The sequence below is a fragment of the Syngnathus typhle genome, linkage group LG9, assembly GCF_033458585.1.
Source record: "Syngnathus typhle isolate RoL2023-S1 ecotype Sweden linkage group LG9, RoL_Styp_1.0, whole genome shotgun sequence".
In the NCBI taxonomy this organism is placed as follows: Eukaryota; Metazoa; Chordata; class Actinopteri; order Syngnathiformes; family Syngnathidae; genus Syngnathus; species Syngnathus typhle.
In genome coordinates, this window is record NC_083746.1 from 8832151 (window position 1) to 8854832 (window position 22682).

Consider the following 22682-nt stretch of genomic DNA (forward strand, 5'->3'; position numbering starts at 1 on the left):
TTTTTTTTTAAACGTGTGTCTTTGTGCTTATGTCTTCAAAAACTGCGCTCTGATACGGCCTTCAGCCTGTGATTTCACCTCAACCTTTTTTTCAGGGAATCCCCCTTCCTGGTGTCCTTGACCACCCATGTGCATGGAAGAACCCTTTGTCTGAAGTTCAAAATCACTCGTCGCCGTTTCAAGGCTGCAGCCAGTGACTTTGCGCGGCTGTCCTTATACGTCCCCTAACACGGATTAATCCAAAAGGCCCTGCGGTTTACTTAACTTTAAAACCCACCTTTTCATTTCTGCATCATTTTGTAATGAATTTGCATCTTGTGGCTTAGTGGTGTGTGTGAATGAAGAAAAAAAACAGCAGAGTATCAGTCATTAACTTTTCCCCTCGCTGTTTTCCAGCCGTGTATTAGCATCTTAGGTAAGGGTGGCTGAGCAGGGAACGGGAGTTTAGAGAGGAGACTGCTTCTGTCTGCCTACTAATCAAGAGATTAGGGGCCGCCTTGGCACTGAAGCAAACTGTGATCTGGGGACACGCATGCACTTTCTTCACTCTCGCGCTCACATGCACAAGCTCACGCACACTCAGTGAATCTTTTCGAATGACTAAACTTGCATCAACGGCTAATTTCACCATCAAATGTCAGCTATGGCGTCGTATGGGCTGCTGAAAGCCAGTGTAATTTATTCGGTGCTAATTTCCCCTCACAGGAGGAACGTAGGTCCCCGTTTACTATCTGACATAAAACTCCATTTCGGAAAAGGGGAGGACAAGATGAAAGGCAGAACATGAAAAAGGTGAGTAAGTAAAAGGGAGTTATATCCCCAAATGCAAAGAAAAACATGATAAAGATGACAAGACGAGGAATGAGAAGTTGATATGAAGGGTTCACTGGTGACAAAAGCAGGTGGGGAAGTTTTGGGCTGATTTTAATTGGATATCCTTGATAACATCGTGCAATTTGCCGAAACACAAGAATCGTTTAAATTTGTATTAATGCCTTATATTAAGATATAAACGTACTTTACTATAGTTTAACCTTCATGCTACTGTCTGGGATACTCGAAAACGGAATTTGTAGTTTTATTGCACAGGTGTTTTAAGTGCCTTCTGTTTCATTTGGAACTATTGTATATTTATTTATTGTTATTATTATTATTATTTATTTATTTTGTCAATTACAGTAAATTTTGCCTTAGAATTTTTTAATAGATGAAAGTAGCCAGCGAAATGAGTTTTGAAATTTAGAACAAATAAGAAGTCGGGTCATGAAGACATTTTATTTGACACTAACAGCACATGGTGCTAGTGAGACTGTTATCAAGTACCAACCTTTTCATAGTATTTGATCTCGTAGTCGAGAATAATGCCGTTCGGTCTCTCTGGCTCCAGCCAAGACAAGGAAACGCTATTCCGGGATGTCTTCTCCTTTTTGATCACTATTACTGGAGAGGGAGCTGGGTTGGAAAAACACAGAGAAAAATAGAGCATGTGAGATAGAGGTTCAGTGGAAGTTCAATCGCGAGTGTTGCATATTATATAAATATTTACATTTTTTCTTTTTCTTCTTTCCTTATTCTCCACTTTTGCTCAACAATTATACACCTCGGTATGGTCACATGGTCCTACTCTAGTAATTTTCTTTCTACATTCTCATTTCCCTTTTTTTTTTTTAACTTCTCTCTAATTGCCAGGCAGCTCCGGGGCTCGCTCTCCATCTAAAGCATTGACTTTTAATTTTATTAGACCACAGGAAAAAACATGTTTGTCTTTGAAATGTTCGAGCTTTGGTTGATTGGTATTGTAAAGCCACAGAGTGTGCCTTTGTGGGCATGGGTGTGTGTTTTTGTCTTCCCATGCATATACCCCAGTGTATTTCTGCTTCAGTTTTTTTCGTCTTTTTTTTTCTATAACGAATCCAGATGGGGCGAATCTGTTTCCATACCGCCCACTCGTCCTTTCCCCCCGGTTCTGATAGTAGTGTGAGGCTGTGCTTTTTATTGGCACCACAGTTTATGGTGGTAATGATTTTGTGTGTCTGAGCAGCTTCAGGGCAACTTCAAGTTCTTTATGTCTTGGCTTTGGATCCCTTTTTTGTTTTTTATTCCCCGCTTCTTTCGGGTTGTCTACTGCAAAATACTTAATTTGTTGTCTCTTGTTTTTGTCTATCACGCAAGTTTACGATTTAGCTGCTACACCAGGCCAATAATGGTTTAAAAACTGGCCTGAGATGCCTTTAATAAGTCTTAAGTGGCACTTATAGGTTTACTTGTCATAGAGCACACTGTAATTCATATACACTTGCCATGAAGTCATGACTTACAGTAAATTAAAACCTTGTAAAAATACCTAAATAATAATTAAAAGTGTATAATGTCTATAATTACCCCGGTCATTTTCCAAAACTTTATATGGAAATCTGATTTGCTCAAAAATGCAAAACCTTATACCTCTGCCAAAGCTATGGAATCAAAAACCTGCCCGTCTGACTTTTTTGATTGAAAAATCACAATGTGACAGGCCGATATTGTTGCAATGAAGCACTACACGTACTATTTGAGAAAACTGCAGATCAAAGACTTTGTCAACATTACGATGACCATGAGTTCGAGGGCAAAGAGATGAGAGGAGGAAATCTATCTGACAACACTGCCCGGACACACTGCTACTACCCAGGGAAACACTTAATCCATCTTTTAACTTCTTTGGCATCTCGATGTGTGACTAGATCAGGTAGGCCTGGCGCACTGACATATTTAATCCTTGTAAACTCCCAGGGCCAACGAAGAGTGCACAGCTGCAGGCGGAGATATTCTCTGGACGTGCATACAGTATGTCAGGTGGAGTGCGTAGTGTCTTTCAGCTTCAAAGCGTGTCTCTCTGCCTGCATCTCGATGTGTTGATCAACAATGTTTAAAGTGCCGTCTCTTGACGCCGACTTACGAATAGTTGTTTGTATTCCGTGCACACATTGCTGCCTTCAGCATTGATAGGCGCACTTCAAATAAAATATACAAAAAGAAGTACCACTGACAGTCCACATAGATGATAAAACATGATAATAAAGTCCCGCTTAAGCCCACACAGTCAAAAATGTGTCCTCTTCAGTTAAGTTACACATTCAAGAATAAACACAAACAAAATCTGAACATCTAAGTGCTACTAATCCATGTCCTGTCATTTAAAATAAGTCTGGTCCTTATCATGTATAATATAACCCAGATGGGACCAAGTGATATAATTATAGCAAACATTCATATAAATGCTTTGCAACTTTACGAGTTCACACCATTTGATTGCCGCCACACGATTGAATAGAGCGTAATCGTTCCATGTGTTGGCCTCATGTGGGTTGTGATAGGTTGACTCCAACAATGGGTTGTTGACAATAGTAATTAATCATCAACTTTGCAAAAACGTGCACGTTATCAGAAATAATTGTCGAAACAAAAGTAAACTATAGATGAATAGATATTTCATTTCAGTTTCTTTGTATTCTTCTGAGAGGTGCTGTAGTATCTCTGGTTAGATACCTTTTTTTTTTTTTTAAACGGATGGCAGATTTAGGAGCCTATTGTTACTCTAAGGTTGCCTGTAAAAGGGGTGACATTTTCATTTCTGAGATGTCAGGCTCCAGTCATTGAATATGATTATACCGTAGCGTCTGAGCATCAAGCGTTTATGATTAGCGCAAGAGTATTTCAACACAGACATTAAATTGAAGGCGCTCCATAAAAAATCGCAATGTTAATGTATTTAAGTGTAATTCTTTGTGCCTCTGCCACAAGTTATCACTTCAAATGTCATCCGGGTCATTCTGTATCCAGAAGGGTTGAGCAAAGACAGTCTTCAGTCGTCACGCTATTTAGATAGCGTGCAGTTTTTTAAGGCTCCTTTGTGTCTCGTGACTCCTCGCCGTCTCCCTCCTCTGTCCTGCTGCTCATGACCCAGATATCTATCCTAGTGTGTCATCACAAAGTAAGAGACGGTTGCTGGAGGACGCTAGGAAGATATATAATTTTCGGTGATATTTATAAGAGGCTTGCCACACAGCTGTAAATAGACAACACAGTATTTGTTTAGACAGGACTTCTTGGAGCCTCTTGGGCAGCTCGGTCTCAGAATTGAATCAATAACTACAATAAGAATACCAAAAATGCAGTAAATAAGAAGCTATGTCTGCAATAACAAAACAAATAATATCTTGGAAAAGAAATTAAACTGAGCCGGTATTGTCTAAACAATATCATCTACACAGCCGTTGCAGACAAATATTAAAGCAATAAATGCGTGAACTCGAAGCTTTCCAAATATGGAATATAATAAGACGCTGTTGTCTTCCGTTCCTAATTTGGTCCACCCCTGCATTGTTTTGGTTTATATCGTGTAACCACTGAATTGCTGTGAAGTAGCCCTAATGGTTGTATCAATTGGGCGGCTATTGTTTCTCAAGGGGGACTTCCCATGTGCATCAATGGGAGAGTTGCACCCATTTCCTCTCAAAATATTCAAACACATGTCCTCATATGACCTTCTACTAAAGGTATACCACACACACAGTGCACCACCTGCAGCAATGATTATAAAGTGGGTGTTTTAGTTGAGCTTAGGGATACATAGTCACATCCCTGACCGAGACTTTTTGGCTGGATGTAATTGAAATAAAGAGATGTGATTGTCTTTAGCACTGAGCAAAACGTTAATACTCCAGATGAGTTAGTTAAAAAAACAGTTGTTTTGGCTAAGTGTAGGTCCCCTTGACCCAACCTTCCATTCCAGACAAGCCTTCAAGAATAATTGCCTGACTGTGAATCTGATGAATACTTAGACAAATGGTGGCTTTGTAATGGTTTCAATGTCTGGTTTCTGTTTTGTCTTTTCTTTCATTTGTTGACTTTATTATTGTGATTCCCCCAGAATTTAGTATATGTTTTACATACTGTAAATTAATATACCACATAAGAGAAATAATTTGGTAACAGTCAAGTGCGTGTGAGACTGTCAACACATAAACACTTAAGTGAAGTAGTCACAAGTTGCATATGTTACTACTTTGGGTTGTTTTGAAAAACACAAAGGCTTTCTAATATGTTTTGGAAAAACAAGAAGTCTTTCTAATGTGTTTTAAGAGTGGCAGAGAAATACATTTGGCATGCCTGTGAAATACACCCCAGCACACATTGCTGCCGAGGAAATAGAATATTTGACTGGTATGATCCACCATCTGTTCTAACGTCTCACCGGCTTGATTGGTGGTGATGGTGACAGCGGCATACTGCCTCATCTTGGGCGCCAGCGACGAGACTCCGTTCTGCGCCTCGATCTCGAACGTGTAGTTTGTGTGGGCTAGCAGGTCTCCTACGGTCACGGTGGTGTTTTGGAGGCCCGTGGCTCTTGGAATGAAGCGTACGTTGCTCCGGCAGGGATCACACCGCGGGCTGCCGCCATTGCTGCCGTTCGCAGCCCCGCCTCGACATCGTTTGCAGAGGACGGTAAAGGTGAGGTCTCTGCGGCCACCTGTGTCCTCCGGCCAGCTCCAGTCTAGGATAACCGAGGTCTCGTTGATGGAGGAGATAACGTTACGAGGAGCTGAGGGAGGGCCTGGTGATCAGAGAAGAGGACATGAGGTGGAGGGCAGAAAACCAAGAGGTCAGCGGATACACAGGATGAGAAAAGGAAGCAAAAGCAGAAGGAAAGTCACGAGATGATGGGAAAAAAGGAGAGCTGTACAAAGCAAATGACATTTAATGGCAAATCCACTCACCGCCATTTTATGAGCGCGATGTAAGCCAATACATCAGCTCAGCAGTTTTGAATTCCGCTTTTACAAGGCCAGGATTTTTACAGTTTGTGTTGGCAACAACAGAAAAGGTCATCATCTGTAATCTTTATTCCTGCTGTAAAAGTAGACGGTGGTCTTTGTGTCGTGCTGTTTTGTATAGAATAATTATTATTTTGTAATTTTCAATTAGAGCCAAGTTTATAAATGTTTCACAGGCATATTATCTTTGGGTTCGATTTAGGGCTTTTGGTGTCTTATTCCACCATTTTACTTGTGGGCAACTAATTTTTGTCATTGGAAAAATTTACAATTAATGTAAAGGGAAAACTCTAAATATCCTCACCCTCACCTCTTTGAATAATTAATGTTCCAGCCTTTGTCTGCCCCAAAAGATAACAAATCCGGCCAGCTGACCAGATGGCGTTTGGGTAATAACAGTCATGACAGTTCCACTAATTAGAATTCTGTCCATTACCGAGGGCGTCAATTTGCATTTTCTACTGTTCTCCAGCAACTGGTAAAACATGATCAATGACTTTTCTCTCTTAGTCGTTTGGTAATAAATTAATACGTAATCAGACATGAGGGAACGGGCTGATTTATAGTTTCATGGGGAACGGCTTTTGGAAAGCTTGTAAGATGAATCTGCAATCAATTTGCATCAGAGGAGGACAAATAGAATCATGTTGAGAGGAGAAAGGGTGAATCAGACTAACAAACATTTGGAACTTGGATGATCTGTGAATTAATTACCACGGGTTTAGAAGTTTCTTTGATGTGGTTTTTTCTCAACAGCTTTTAATCAATCAACTTGGATTTCTTTTTCATTATAGGTTAATATTTTCCAAGGGTGTTCTCAATAGATTTTGACAGGAAGAGAAAATCACACATTGGCAACATAAATAAAAGCAAAATTCCCCCAAAATTGGGGAAAAAATATGTATCTAATTTTAACACAGTCAGAAGCTGTCAATACAATCTGGAGACTGCACATCGGGTAGCAATTTGAAATGAACACGCCAAGTCACATTCAATGTGTTCAGACACTATCTACCCAGCAATAACAGCCTTACCTGATATTCTCAAATCTGTGCATAAATGCTGATAGTTTTGTCTAATGTTTTGTTTCCCCAAATTACACCACAATTACCTTCATTTTACTATTTGATCTCGAAAAAACCCGCAGTGAGAAACATCTGGAATCGTTTAGACTAGAGCATCATGGAACACTAAAGCGCATTGACAGTCAAACTAATGTGGAATTATCAACTCCTCAAGGCTGGATGAAGCTATGTTTTACTGCTAACTGAAAAATCCTCCCACCCATGTCATAGTTTTTCTCCAGTGAGACTTTGGGAGAATGATAACAAGATGATCACAACCTCCAAACAAGCCTACTTACGTGTACAGGCCATGAAGTCTGGGTCTCCCTCAGCACGGAAGTAATTCTTCTCACATCCACAATGTAACGAGCCTTCGTGGTGAGCGTAACTATGAGGCGGACACTTGGAACACTCCATGTTTCCCAGTGTGGACTTGTAAAATCCGGACTTGCACACTGGGGACAAAACAAAGAGAAAGAGGGATATTAGTGACAAACAGAAAGCGTACAACAGCATCAGTAGGTGTTTTCTAAAACGCACACATGCACATATACAGTAAGACATATACAACAGTAAGAGCCACCTCAGGAAAGGTAGAAGAATATGTCGGCTCAGCAGAATAACACCCTCCTGCAAAAGCCAGTGACACTGCCCATAGCACTACTGCCTTATCCATCACTGACATTGCCACACCAAGGTCCCAGCGCTGCAGTAAATACTCCACTACATCCAATCTGCTCCGTGTGCGCGTATGTGTAAGGTGTGCGTGTTGAATGCAGGTTTAAATGACCAAATATGATCCTACTACTAGAATGACAACCACAATTCTTGCTGACACACCCAGAAAAGAGATCCCCCTCATTCCCTCCAGGATGATATGCCAGGAAATTCAACTTGACAGTCAGAACCCCCCCGACCATTGACACAAACGAAGCAACAGAATAATCGCCGGGTCAGCAAAAACCTGCACGGAATACAAACCAGAAATGTAGACAACAGGTAAAATGAATTACCGTTACATCACCACGGTGCCAAACCGAACCTTTATCTGATCCACTTATCAATAAATTGACCTTTGACGGAGCACGTACTCTCCAAACACTTAACCTCTCGATACCAAGGGAAGATTATTTTATTACATTTGGTGGGCATTTGAACTTGGCTTGAGTCCAATTAGATCAGGACATACAAACGTGGACTTTAATGCTATCAGAGGGGATTAGAACCACATTGTAGTCCTCATACAGTCTCCTGAAGCCATCAAAACCATTATACAAGTATTCCCCAACCTGTGGTGAGCCAAGGCACCTATTTTACAACAAATAAATAACAAATAAAAATACAGTCATAATGATGATTTTGTATCAATTTCCCAAAAAACTGACTTAGTGTGAAATCTGGGCCTGTTTAATTGAACTGGCTCGGAATCATAGGTTTACATACTAGCATTGAATTAGAAATGACTATTCTGAATTTATAATCATAAAATGATATTCAGTAAATTAAATACAGAGCAGCTTGTTATGTTCTGGACTGTGGATTATTAAGGTAAATACTGTTACTGTAATTGAGATTTAGAAGAAAATCAGGACTGTCAACCTTCTTCATCCAAAACGCTTTGTCGTAAGAGTAGACTTGAATGATCACCATGAGAACTAAATAGCACAGTGAGACTCTCATAACATTTCTTCAGGGTGATAATTAATATCCCTACATTCACTTATGAAGTTTTCATATGACACCGCTGATTTGTTGTGTTTTCTTAACCACAACTGTAGAAATATTTTCCTAACAGCTGGACTCAGATAATAAAAGTCCTGTTTTTTAGTGGCTCTGCCAGGAAAGAAAGTGGGGGTGGATTCTGAAACAAGGCGATGGTAAAATCAGATTCCACTCAAAGGAACTAACTCCTCATTGAGGATAGAACCAACATGTGCTCCACCGACATTCACCAGCAGTGTGTGCTGGGGCGTGCACAGAGAACGATAACATATGTGCAGTTAGACAGAAACCCAGCACCTCTTCAGATGACACAACTCATTCAAAACGGTATGCACCAACTGTGAAGTCCGTAGAGTTTAACAACATTTTATTGTACGCGTCTTGAATGTCTGCTGTGTATAAAATACTACACACGACAACAGATGAATCATCAAATCAATGGCAGAGTGTTTTCACAGTGAAACCGATGGAACCAGCACCCTCACGAGGGTATATCACAGTACCTCTTTGCTCTGGACAAAATGTCGCCTGAAACACAATCCCATCATTCACTCGTGAGGGGCATCACAGACACACAAGTGCACACGTCCAATGGCAGCTGCCATGTGATATGTCGCTTGTATGAATAAATAAGGTTGCAATTTGCTCAATCAATAGCCTAGGTCATGGGTCACTATCATCAATATTTAATATGGCCTTTGGGTGGTGGTCCGTTTAAGTCCACTACTGAAAAAAACACTAGCTTCGTGTGTGTGTGTGCGTGTATGTATGTATGTATTTGTATTTATATATATATATATATATATATATATATATATATATATATATATATATATATATAATCCTTTTTTACATTGATTGGTGTCAAAGAGGTGTAGAAAAAGTTGTTTACCCTTGAGCCAATACCCTAAATAGTACCTAGCTGGCTTCCAAGTCATCATTGATGTCTTGATAATCGTGATTGAAATTTCAGAGTGGTGTCTGGTGACAAACAGCAGCGGAGCAATGCGACAACTCAGCTATTGATTTCCTATTTGTGTACCACCTTCGGCTCATTTATCATTTAGTCTATAAAATGGAAAAAAGCAAAAGGGCACTACTTCTTAGCTTCCCTACAGCCACTGTGATGTGAAAAAAAAATCACAAATGTTGAATAGTATGGTGATGGATGTGACAAGAAGTCCTGTTACACAGTCAAAAACTGTGGCTTCAAATATCGACTTTTAACGTTCTTTGTAAGGTTTTCTCCTGATACCCTAGTATTAAATCTTCTAAATTGTGTGTGTGCTTGAGTAAAGCTACTATTGTTTGAAGGACAATAAAGTGGGCCAAAACAAGGGAGCAAGTCCTATAAACCACACACATAGCAAGGCATGGATCAACTCCCCACTGTATCCATCAAGGACGCAATAACCGTTTCATACTCAGTCCACACTCCAGAGATTAACCGGGTCAGTGAGGAAATCCAGGACAACCGGCACACAGCAGCAAGTCAACTCTTGTAAACCCACACCCCAAAAAAACATGCGTTGTGTATCAACGTGGGTATGTGTGAACTGTGTAGTGTGAGGCTGACCCTTTAACGGTCGCACACTTGCCCATACACACACTTGCGCATTCCACGATCCGGTCCCTGGAAACGGACATCTCCAAACCAAACATCGCCTTTGTTCATTTTTTACGCAACTATTGTGCTGCTTTGAACCGTCCTCGTACACCGAACCCGAGCAAACATAGCGGCTGCCGTCATCGCGGTGATTCAGAGTGACACGTCCTATTGTACCGAGGGTCACGATACTCTCCAATAGCAACCATATTACAATTTAAATTTCCAACTGTGTCTACATTTTTTAGAGTTAACCCCCACCCCATCATTATCATACTTCATATAAATAGAGGTCCATCTGGCTTCTGACATTGAGTCCCAGTGAGGGAGAAGCTCCTCTACCTACACAACTTCAGAAAATTCCAACAGGGAATACCACTTTCCCTTCTGGAGCACCTGAGGACAATTGAAGGACACACACACACTTACACGTATGTGCGAAGACACACTGACAGGCGTCGACACACACTCCTCACTAAGAGAGAGGCCAATGCCATATGCTAAAGACAGCCTCGGCTCATCGTACTTCAGACAGCATGACGGTATTCCCCACAGTGGTACTCGGCACCAAACTGGTTTTAAGAGTGGATGGCAGGACCGATGAAAGACACTGAGCTGTTAGTCACCACAGTGCACACACACGGTCATACAGTCAGCATACAGACATTCATTAATAGGCCTCAGTTTCGTACACACCACTGTGACCATTTAATGATAAAAAAAAAAAACAGAACGGCGCTACAAGACAGATCTTGAATGGCTTTCACTCGTGCATGTATATTATAGTTGAAAAGGTTAAAAAACTTTTTTTTTTAAGCCCCTCTTGTCCTTAATGTACTGTTGGTTGAATGGTTTTATGTTTTAAAAGCCACAACATAACTGACTGGTCTGATATTTCACCATCTGGTTTGCATCTGTTATTGGGGAAATAACAACAACAAAAAACCCCTCCATATTAATTTTATCCAGGTTTTGTTTCCCCCATTTGATGTTGTTTGTCTCCTCAACATGGTTACATTGATTGCAGATGCTTTCGAAGGCTTACAATAGACTAAATGCAGGAAGAAATTTCTCCAACATCAATGCATATGGCTTGGCTGTTTTTTATTAAAAAAAAAAAAAAAGAATACAATGTATTTCTTGTCTGCGGACTTCCTCAGTTGCTTTTGGTGCCACGAATGTACTGTACACAGGAATTTTAATGACAAGTAAGCTATGGAAACAGAGCAGACATGCTACACTTTACATGTAGTGTGGCCGTTTGATTTATCCTTAGCTTGTAGCATTGTCACACTTTCAAAGTGAAGTCCCGGGTATCCATAAAAATCAATGTGTGCTCGTGTGTGTCCGGTTGGAATGCGTCGAGGCAGGTGTGTCAGCTGGTTGGGGCAGAGCGACGCTAAATCATTCTTCAACTGACACACCTCACCACGGGGTGTACCGCCATGTGTTGGTGCACGAGAGAAACCCAGGGGCAGCGGTTACTGGGTCACGGAGAGAAGGATAAACCTTTCTATAAATCAGCAACTCGCTATCCGAGTGGGTCTTAGACACTGTGTGCATGTGTGTAAGAGGGAGAGAGAGAAAGAGGGTGAGAGAGAGAGACAAAAAGACAGTGACTAACACATTGCCCTTGAATGTGTGCTTTCTCAGCACATGTGGACTTCGTCTTTGCCATGGCATGGCGAATGCGTTTATGCCTACAGACGGCCCGTCAATAAACTATCTTCAAATACCAATGTTATGAATAGCTATACATTGATTGAAATGGAATTCGTCCGTTTCATGGCAATGCTTTAAAGACTGAAAGAGTATTGGAAAGGACAAAACTAGAGTGGCGGCGAGAGAAAATCTTACTCAACACCGGTCAACATATTTTTTATTAATTTTTGGGAATCTGAGATGCAAGTAAACTAGTTGATTTTGTTCATTCCAAATCTGCCTTTATTTTCTCTCCCGCAGATCAAGTTTTAAAAATAATGTTCATAAAAGAATACCACAGTTTTCTGACTATAAAGCACACTTAAAATGCTTTAATTTTCTCAAAACTCAATGTGGATTTTCTTTTTCTGAAACTTCATAGGTATAAATTACCAAATTATATTATTTTATAATTATTGTGTTTATTTTTTTTTTGTTTTGATCTGAAAATAAAAATCACATGTTGGTTGCCTATGGAGTAATTTCCTCCAGCGACATTTTGATGGCAGTTTTCTTGCTTACAATCATTGCAATGTGATACTTGGGGCAAAATATTGTGTATGTGATACACTCCTACAGCGTGCGAGTAACAGACCATAGCAGGTGAGTGACATCTTGGCACAATCCGAGCACACATCAAGATTCTCGCCTTATCCCTACCAGAACACTCCTGTGGCTCGTCACCTGTACCTTTCGTTACACTTCACGCAACACATTTCATCCACCCAGACATCATCATCGACACACACGCACATACCAAAGTTGATGAAAATAATAAAAGTCTGTCATTGGGCTGTTTTATATCACAGAACAAATTTGAGTTTCACGCCGACTTTGAGTTGTTTTTGGGCGTACGCTTGCAAAAATGCACACCTGCCACGAGTAAATCAATCGCACGTGCAAACGCAGGCGCGCAAGCCTGCCAATGCTGATGGACGAGAAAACGGCAGATATTTGAAAGCATCTTCTCCAAACGCTATCTGTGGATGAAATTTGGATGGCACACAAACACAAATCACACTGTCAAAGAATTCTGTGGTGATTCATAAGCCCTCAGTGAGACAATTCTCCAAGGTCCAATTAAGATCCAAAGACTTTTCCAACATGATGGACACTCCCGAGCATAATATACAGATGAAAGAAAGCTCGCCATAAAGTATTGCCAGTGCCTCTCTTTGTGGCTTTTCTCTGTGCTGGCATGAGTTTCCTCCAGGTGCTCTTGTTTCCTCTTGTAAAACAAAACACATTAGGAGAAGATCGGGCGACAGTTACTTAAAATTTCTTGTAGGTGTGACGGTGAGTGTGAATTGATTGTTTATCTGTACATGGCAGCCACGTGAATTACCAGTGACCAGTCCAGAGCCTCTTGCGCAATGTCATTTGAGATTGCAGCCTCTCGAAAAAATTATTTGACTAGATGGAAAGATGGTTGTGACATACTTTGCAGATCACATGACCTCTTTTCATCCTAGACAATATCAAGAAAAATGCTTAAGATGATTCTTCTCATTGACAACATTTCCGCATCACATGCCGCCCACTTTCACTTTAGGCGACAACCCATTTGTAATAATCCGAGTTAATCACATTCATGAATTACATTTGCATCGTTGTTAATTTCCTAACTTTTATCTCTGTAAGTCTATGTCCTAGGGATGTGGTGCAGCGTGTGGTTTGTGGCTGAGATACTCCAAGAAGAGCACGTTCAGCAGAAAGATTTCTCCACTACAGGACCCTGCAGTGTAACCAGTAGCGGGTCGACAGAGTCCCAAGTGAATTTCTCATGCCTGAACATTTTTACCAGATCTTGTACTGCTATGATCTCTCTAAGCACATGTTTGGTTGATACTGTTTGGTACTAAACCATAATCATACACAACTTACGCATGCTTTGACACAACCCCAAACCACTTCTCTGTTTTTGGGTTGCAAAAGCCAAGGCTGACTCACGATATGACGCTGGTTTGGGCTTGGTAATTGAAATCAGACAGTGGCCAGTCTGTCATACACAGTTTCCTCTGCACACCCTAAATAGTGAGATGTAACTCAACACAGTGTAAAACCTGCAATGAAATTCAGTCATGTGTTTTAGTATCTCGCGATAGTTTAAATGCTGTTTCGTAGCAGGAAGAACAGCGCCATTGGAAAATTGTGTGACTTTCTTTGACAAGAAGATGGAACAAATATGGTTCCTTGTCTAATAAAGGACTTTGAAAAGCTAGGCAAAGGGAAAAAAAACTGATTTCAGGGGCCGAATGTGAACATCAATCATTTGATTTGCAAAGTGTTGGAATGTCTTTGGACAATGAGCCGCTACAGCCCATTTGGATAATTCCAATACCCTTGAGTTAATACGTTAATGTTATACAGCTTTAGTTTATGTGGCTTTAAAAATGGCGTTCAATTAGAGTAATAGTGCCGTTTTTAGCTACATAGCTGGCTGAACAGTCATTCTCTGTGTATTGGACACACACGTAAACATAAATACAATAGTTTCCTCCTTAATTCAGAGCCTGTGACAGGCTGAAAAGTGGGAGTGATAGATGGGCAGGGCTTAATCACTTTAATCAGCTTCTTCCTTAAATGATGACAAACAGCCGCTTTTTACACTTGCAGAATGCAGGAAGAGCGAAGAAAGGAAAGAGTGACGGTCCAAGAAAGAAAAGCTGAATGCCCTTTGTGGGGTTCATAAGTAGAGGCAGATGCCTTCTGTCCTGTTTTCGGCTTTCATTGCAAACCTCCATTTTGTTGGTGTCGCTGATGGATTTAGTAGAAAGCATTGTGTTCCCTTGCTTGGTTCACACAGCATTCTTATGCTTTTTTTTTTTTATTATCAATGACCAAAAAGGGAAGAAAAGTAGAGCTCTAAGTTTAGTCAGTGGATTTTTTTTTTCTTCTCTCTTTTTTTAGTTTGCCGTGTGACAGTCTCTTCACTATTGACATGTCACGGAAGCCTTAGATGTATATTGCTAAAACATTCTCAAAGTGGAAAAATACTGTCTGTACTTGTAGACGTTACATAACATTTGGAGGTTATTTTTGAAAGCAAGTAGGAACAACAAGAATAAACAATATGTTGCTGTTTGTAACTTTAAAACAAAATATTGTGAAACCAAATGTACATTAAAAACAAAATCAGCCATGTTGTCTTTTTTTTTTTTAACCAAGTCACAGGATTATCCCCAACAAAGGGCTCATCTTTGTCAGCCCTCACTGTCCCATCACGCGTTTCAGTGTCAACGTGGCTGACATCAAGTCGAAGGGCAGTGCTGTCAGGGTGGCCAAAGACTGACGTACGGGGGGGCCTGTCAGGGCGACTAGAGCCCCAAGACAATACCCTTACAGTGGGGATGAAGACCGCATGAATGACCAGAGGAAATCACGGGGCTAGTAGGAATGTCCCCCCGCTGGGCGCACACATGGTATTGCGCTTTGTGGAAGGGTGATAACCTCCACCCAGAACAGTCTGTCATTAAAAACAAATCTGGCATCTTAAGTTGTGATTGCAGACAAATACATCATGTTGGCGAACAGACAAGATGCTCAACTTTATGATCTTTAGCCACATTTCCAGTGAGCGCTGCTAACCTCTCGTATCATCTCGGTAGCGTATATCCCGCCAATATATTCAACAAAAACAAAAGTGACACCAGAGCCACATTCAAGTCACATTCTGCCAATATAATATTATTTGGACGCAAGCAATCATAACCCCCACAAATGAATTGGATATTTTGAAACTAAAACTAGCCAATGATTATGGTTAGTAAAAATCCATATGCCATTTTGCCTCACCTGCAAAAAGGATCATCTCAAGCTGCGCAAACAGTAGCAGTGCAGTTGCACGCAGCCTCCGTTTCAAGCCACACAAGGAGGCATAAATTAAGGGGCCACTCGGATTAGCCTGCGGGCTGCCCATCCCTGATCTAGACGTACACCTAATGAACACCTTTACACCAGAGAGTCTGATGTAATACGAAACACAGCACTAGTAGGCCAATGTAGTACGAGAACTTAAACCGAGATCAAAGCAAAATGCTTGTGGCTGTTACGCACTTTTACATTTTTCTTAGTAAAGCCACAATCACACTTCGCACCCTGAGAGCAAAGGCGACCACAATGTAATTTTCTGTCAGCGCTTGTGTTTTGCATCATATTGCATTTTCCTACCACCAGGCAGATTACTGGGACTGAAATACAGTGGCTCAGATCATGATGACCCATGTGTATTCCTTGTTTTATTTCTTTTGTAACTAGGAAATGTCTTATTGATTTGCATGTAATCATATATTCAGATCATATAAATACCTAAGTGGTTGCTTTTAAAAAGTGCAGTGAGAGACATTTAGTAATATTTCCTGTGTGGAACCACAAGTTTTCACTTTTCCAAGTTGAAAGTGTATTTTAGAAACCATCATAACAAACAGTTCAAGCCAAACCGTGATTTTCCGCCCCAAAATTTAACCCGATCTTTTTTGTGAAAAATATTATATTGGCAATTTGCAGCACTTGTGGAATATATCTCGTCATTGTTTCTAGTTAATAAAATTTTAGGAGAAGACTTTTCCTCCTTCTGTGTGAATACAAGTTTGAATCAGTCTGTATTTGAGCAGATTTAGTTTCCTTCATTCCTAATTACCAGTAAGCATGACTCGGCTTAATTTCCCCTATGATCTTAATTATTGAACAGACAAGCTGTGATATGTCCAAGAACATACTGCATATATGTAAACATATTCCAATGTTAACCAGATGTTAAGAATCGCGTGCAACTAATTCAAAGTGATGTGCTGTGCTGTATGGAACTTCACAGACTTCATCATTCCCGCTGCAAGCGTCTGCTTTGTCGTCTTTTTTTTTTTTTCTTTTTCCATCACTGTTTTCTTAGGCTCATAAATGGTAAGACAAATTAACCGGGCCACAGAAATGGATGGGAATGAACAGACGGAGGCCATGATTGATGGCATTATTATAATGTGGCACATCTCGCTTAACGGAACTTTTGGCTATATTACAAGTTGAATGTTGTAGCACACGTACAAAACAAAACAAAGATGGAAAGACATTGTAATGTTTAGGCTTATAATACTTACTAAAAATACTTAAAAATACTTTAGAGAAATAAGTATCATTCACGACCATGAGAAACTCACATACTTCACAACAAATGTATAGCCTCTAAAAAACACACACACACAAACAACCACAAAGTATTAGCTGACTCACACAAAAGTGTGATGAAGCCTTTTCTTCCCCCCACCTGGGGACAATTTAACCGAGAAAAAAAAATGAAGCATGTTAGTAATTAACGCTGAACCCCAGTAATTTAACAGACCAATAGCAGAGTTGTGTAATGGTGCATTTTCCAAGTGTGAAAAAAAAGTTTACACAGTCCAAGTTCTCATGCCCAGAAGGAATAAAACCAACTGGCTCCTTTAGATTTTTTTTTTTTTTAAAGGCTATGGCACAATGCAAGTAAGATTGACGGTCATGATGCAAGATGATCACCAAATATTCAAAAGATGTATACAGCTTCAGTTAGTAGGTGGGCATCGTAATTAACACCTTATTTTGCCGATAATTGGATGCAGTGTAATTTACGAGGCAGCGAGCTGCCATGTCTCCCTTCATCTCACATGCACCTCGTCTATCAACCTCCAAATCACTTGCGTGTGTGTATGTGTGTGTGTCACTATGCAAGACATTAGCATGGTAAGTACATGCAGATGGCAGTCATAGTAACCTTTCAGGATTCATTTACATGTAAATCAATGGATTAATTGTCCAAAACTCATTAGACTAGGGCTCTCATCAATAACACACATCAGTGACATCAGAGACCTGGAATTCATGCTGATCATTGTTTTAGTAAATGCTTTAATCCAAAAACAGGAATTTACTGGCAACCTTTAAAGCTACAAAAGAACAGCACAAGTGATAAAATGCCAGAATTCCTAGTATTGACTATAAAAGGTAGAAAAAAAATTCTAACATAAGGCATGTGAGGAGAGTCCTCATGGTGTTCTTTCATTTCTTAATCAAAGACGGTCCTGCTAAATCCTGTTCGAACACTTCGGTATGGCCTCCCCGTGCTGAAACTGGACATTTAACGGAAAAAGACTAGTCGAGTGGAAGGAATGAAAAACCTGACGGCGTGTATCGCAGGCGTAGGTCGTGCCACCTTCACCATGACAAATACCTGCTGCCATGTATCTGAACAGGTGGAGATGAGGGGAAATGAATTGGAGGTGGGAAATCTGTGGATGATGACTCAAGTAATTTTCTTGGACACTGCTGTCTGATACTTTTTTTTTTCTTCTCCAGACTGCTCCCATGCAGTGCGTGCGTGCGTATGAGGGAGGAAAATATGTGCATGAGTGTGTGTAATTTCTAAGAAAGGTCATTGCTCATCTGCACTGTGTCCCGGAACCTTTAAAGGTTAGATATTTTGTCCTGCTTTAAGTAACGCATTAATATCCCTCCAGGAAGAACAATTTAGAAGAATACAGAACGATGTTTGCAGGTACATTTTTTTTTTCCATGCATACCCAATTGTGAAGAGTTCATTTGCAGAGACAATGAGTTGAATGTAAATTTAAACATGGCTGCTCGAGAATGTAGCGCATGGTGAACGAAGAGGCTAAAAGGCCAAGCTAGAGATGAGGAAAGAAGCACACCCAAACATCCACACAGCTGCAGGCCTTTAAGGTCGTCCGTGTTGCAGTCGCCATGCTTGAATGCACTGAGCATGCTCAGTTGTGTTTGGCATTCAGAGTGCAGGGCAGTTAAAAGGCCCGATCGCTGAGGCCTGACGGCTTTTAATCAGCGCACACCAACTCACATGCACTTATATGCATACAGAGCGCTATGTAGCTTCCACCCAAATGACCCACTGCCACACTTGTGCACCTAAGCACTCACACACTAGAGGGCACGTCATTCCATCTGACACCATTTCCAAGTCAAGCGCTACGGCTGAGGGGAAATGTCACCGTTCTGCCTTTTGCAAGTGGACAGAAATGTGGAGCGGGCGATAAATGAGTGTGCGGTGAGCTTTTGCGTTATCTCTGTCAACTGCAGTAGCAGGCTCGTGGATGGATAAAAACTGAGCAGATGGATTATTTACACCATAGGTGTCAAGACCAAGGCCCGGGGCCCAGATATGGCGCGCCACATCATTCTATGTGGCCCCCGAAGACCAATTGTGCATCAACTTCATCTGTCGATACTAAAGTTTGTCTTTAACTTTAAAATATACAGATATTGCTAGCAATTTTTGTTACGATTGCTTTTAAAAATATTTGAACAGTTTTGACTAATTTCCGGTTTCAAACTTAGTTATTCAGGTAGAAGTTGTCTGTAAGTAACCGTGCCCCACTTGATGCTGATATAACTAAAATTACATTCAAAACTGAAAAATCTTAGCCGTAAGTAGGATCAGATTTCTGAATCACTGTTCTGTTTTCAATCAATAAGCCCCAAATATCATAAATTGGAACGGCAATATGCTGCACAACAACCCTAATTTGTTACAGCCCCCAGATTCCACACAACCACAGGATGTGTGAGTGTCTGTGTATGAAAGTGTTGAGGATGCCTTTATGCAGTGGTAAGCACATCGTCTTCTTGTCCTCACCACCGCTACTTTACTAATCACTTGTATGCAGTATATTGACAGATGTGTCTCTTCCACTTAAATTGTGCATTTATTTCTCTCTCTCTCTTTCTCTCTCGTTTTTCCTGGCTCTATCACAGACATAAGTGGTGGAACATTTTGCTAGCTCCCATTATCTTTTCAAAAATGAAAAAAGTAGTGCAGTTTAGGAATAATCGTGCTGAAGCAATACAGTGTATGGAGCTGAGTCTTGAATTTGATCGGCCAGTGAGATTCCTGAAATTGCACAGGCTCATTTATTAGGTCAATCTTTAATCTTTTGGATGTTACGTGACGTTAATCTCACATAATGATCATTGAGAGGAAGCAAAAAGAAAGATCAGCATCTTGAAAGATCAAAACGATCATTTTAGACTTTAATTGAAGACTGTGCTGACACAAAGAAAAGCACAAGTAAGATAAAATTGTTAAAAAGTCGTATTGATGTTAAATTGAGCCCTGTTATGTCTACTGAGGAGAAAATTTCCAGCTTATAGTGAATGTCTTTGTCACAGGTCATAATATTAGGTACGCATGGACAGTCCCTCCTGGGAGTAAATTAAACTGAGTGTCATCTTAATAAAAGCAAGACTCTTGTATGGGACTCAATTAAATGCATACACCTACAGCATGTAACACCGATTTCCCTCAGGATATTCTGCTTACACAAATTAATTAAAATGAGAGACACAAAAAATCTGAGCAAAGTTGACTTAGCGGGAACAGCAACAACCGCCCTAGAAGTAAAAGTGTAATTTGCTCATTTACTGTTCATTAAAATCATTTTTCACATTTTGCATTTATCACCAGGTCGCCTATTTCCACGTTCTGTTTAAGCTGTGTAACAAAATACTAATTAAATAAAATAGCCTAATATCTATGCCATGATAAATATAACCATGACAATATTAGTCAGTCCCATCAGCGAGTAAAAATGTCCTAAGGGCAATTTCGAGTATTCAATGAACTGAACAAAAAAGAAAAAATCCATTAAGCAAAAATCCAGACCAGACCCTCCCAAAATAAAAATCTACTTGGGCCAGGCATGTAACATGCTGTGATAATAAAGCAAGAGTGTGCGTTACAAAGTGTGACATCATCAAGCAATATATGAAAACTGTGCGAATCATCTAGCACAAACCTTTAGTCTGGGGAGATGAGTACAGAGCCGCACTATTTAATACGGGAAAAAGAGAAAGAGACGGAGCTGAACCATAGCAATTATTTCCAGTGAAAACAGATGCTGCTTCACTGTCATTGAACAGTTTTGTGGAAATTCTTGTCACGCTTGCATCTGTGACAAAGCAGTGCGCCTGAGATTAGACGGCTGCTGCGCGACAGGCATTGATGTGGCTGGAAGCTTCCTTCACAAAATTGCAGCTGTGCAGTGACAAGATGCTCCTGAAAACAATGTAAAAATGCTGCCATATATGTCTATGGGAGCTGTTTACATATGTAAGACACTTGACAGATGCGGCGCTCAGATGAGTCTGCGGGACAAGCATGCTTCACACGTAATATAAGCCTTTTCTATATTCTTTATGTCTGACATCTTATTCTTATTCAGTTCACCTATCAAGCAGTGATGGATTGACTTCCCTGTTATGTCACGTGTGTTTCCAAACATCCACAGCGTCAGTAAACACGACATTTCCCACAATGTCCATCCTGCGGTCACTGTAAGACCACCCACCCACACATGACTTATAGTCACAAACACACACACGCACACACTAAAATCCACGTTAGGAAAAATTCCCCACCCATCAATTGCAAAAATATCCTTTGCATGCAAACATTTATAAACAAAATGTTTCCCTGCATTTGTATCTTTCTTTTACTGTGGAAAGACACAAAACCACACGCATCGAATCTGTAAGCGCACACGCTCGCACACAAAGACTGACCACTGGGAAGTGGTGCTGTCAACTGGCCAGGCTTCTTCAACAAATAAACACCCTAGCTATCCATCCTTTCAATGAATGTATTGTGTGCGTGTGTGTGTGCGTATACATGTGTCCATTCGGGTGTGTTTGTTTCTGTGTGTTAAGTTGAATTCCTGAGCCTGTGGTTACCAGCAGCTTTGAAGTCCCAACATTACGAGGGCCCCAGGGTGACAGGCTTACCCGCGATCCCCAGCTTGCAGTGGAAGGCCCATAAAGACAAGCGCAACAGGCTATGATGCCACAAATGACCCCCCCCCCCCCCCCCCTTAGGCCTCCTTGGCTTGGGTCTGCTCATTTACCCCCTACAAACACTAAACACACAAGTCCAGTTCATTGGCATTTTAGAACCCCTCTTTTTTCCAGGGGGACGCATTCCCAACTCACCTGTATCCTAATAGGTGAAAATCCACGATAGGCTCTAGATCATGGGTGTCAAACTCAAGGGCCGGGGGCCAGATGCGGCCCGCCGTGTCATTGTATGTGGCCCGCGAAGACCAATTATGCATCGACTTTATGTGTCAATACTAAAATTACAAATTGTCTTCACTTTTAAACAAATAGAACATTGAGAGCAATTTTTATTAGTATGAATCTATTTAAAATATTTGAACCGTTTTTACTTTACCAATATCACATGCTATAAAGACATTGAAATTTAATATGACTCACATAAACCCACTACGACACACTTTTAAAGTATTCCTTAGCTCCCAAATATGCTTTAAAACTGACAGATAGAATAAAAGAGACTCAATATTATAAAACACAAACCAGACTTCCCAATTTCATTGACTCCATAGTCATCTCCTCAGCTTAATGTTAACATAGAGGATAATATGAAATGCCAGAAACAGACTAACAAGTTAGCATCGATATTGGAGTAAATAACACGTAGAGCAGGAACACATGCAAAGCGCATACAACATCACTCACAAGCACATATTGTCTTTGCTCTGTTTAGATTTAGTAGAACGGGGTACACTGTGCGTGTGCATACACGTATTAGTATAAGCACATGTGTAACCATGCACTGTGTAACTTTGCAAAGGAGAAGCACATGAATGTGTTTTATTTTAACTTTCTGGCCCACTCTTTCTCTACCACACACAAACACCCAGGCACGCACACGCACACATGCAGAGGGATCAGTGCATGCTCCAGCGGTCAGAATTA

The 22682-nt window shown here is 40.6% G+C and overlaps 1 protein-coding gene across 5 annotated transcripts in view; it reads right to left on the reverse strand.

Annotated features, from left to right (window-relative positions):
- The window catches only part of epha3 (eph receptor A3), a 62282-nt gene that overhangs the window by 22249 nt on the left and 17351 nt on the right, over nt 1–22682 (reverse strand). For all 5 annotated transcript variants that reach the window (XM_061287062.1, XM_061287063.1, XM_061287060.1 and 2 more), the window contains exons 4-6: nt 7180–7335; nt 5237–5596; nt 1328–1452 (exon numbers count right to left, since the gene is read on the reverse strand). In XM_061287062.1, coding sequence (XP_061143046.1) covers nt 1328–1452; nt 5237–5596; nt 7180–7335 — 641 coding nt within the window. The remainder of the gene's footprint in view (nt 1–1327; nt 1453–5236; nt 5597–7179; nt 7336–22682) is intronic.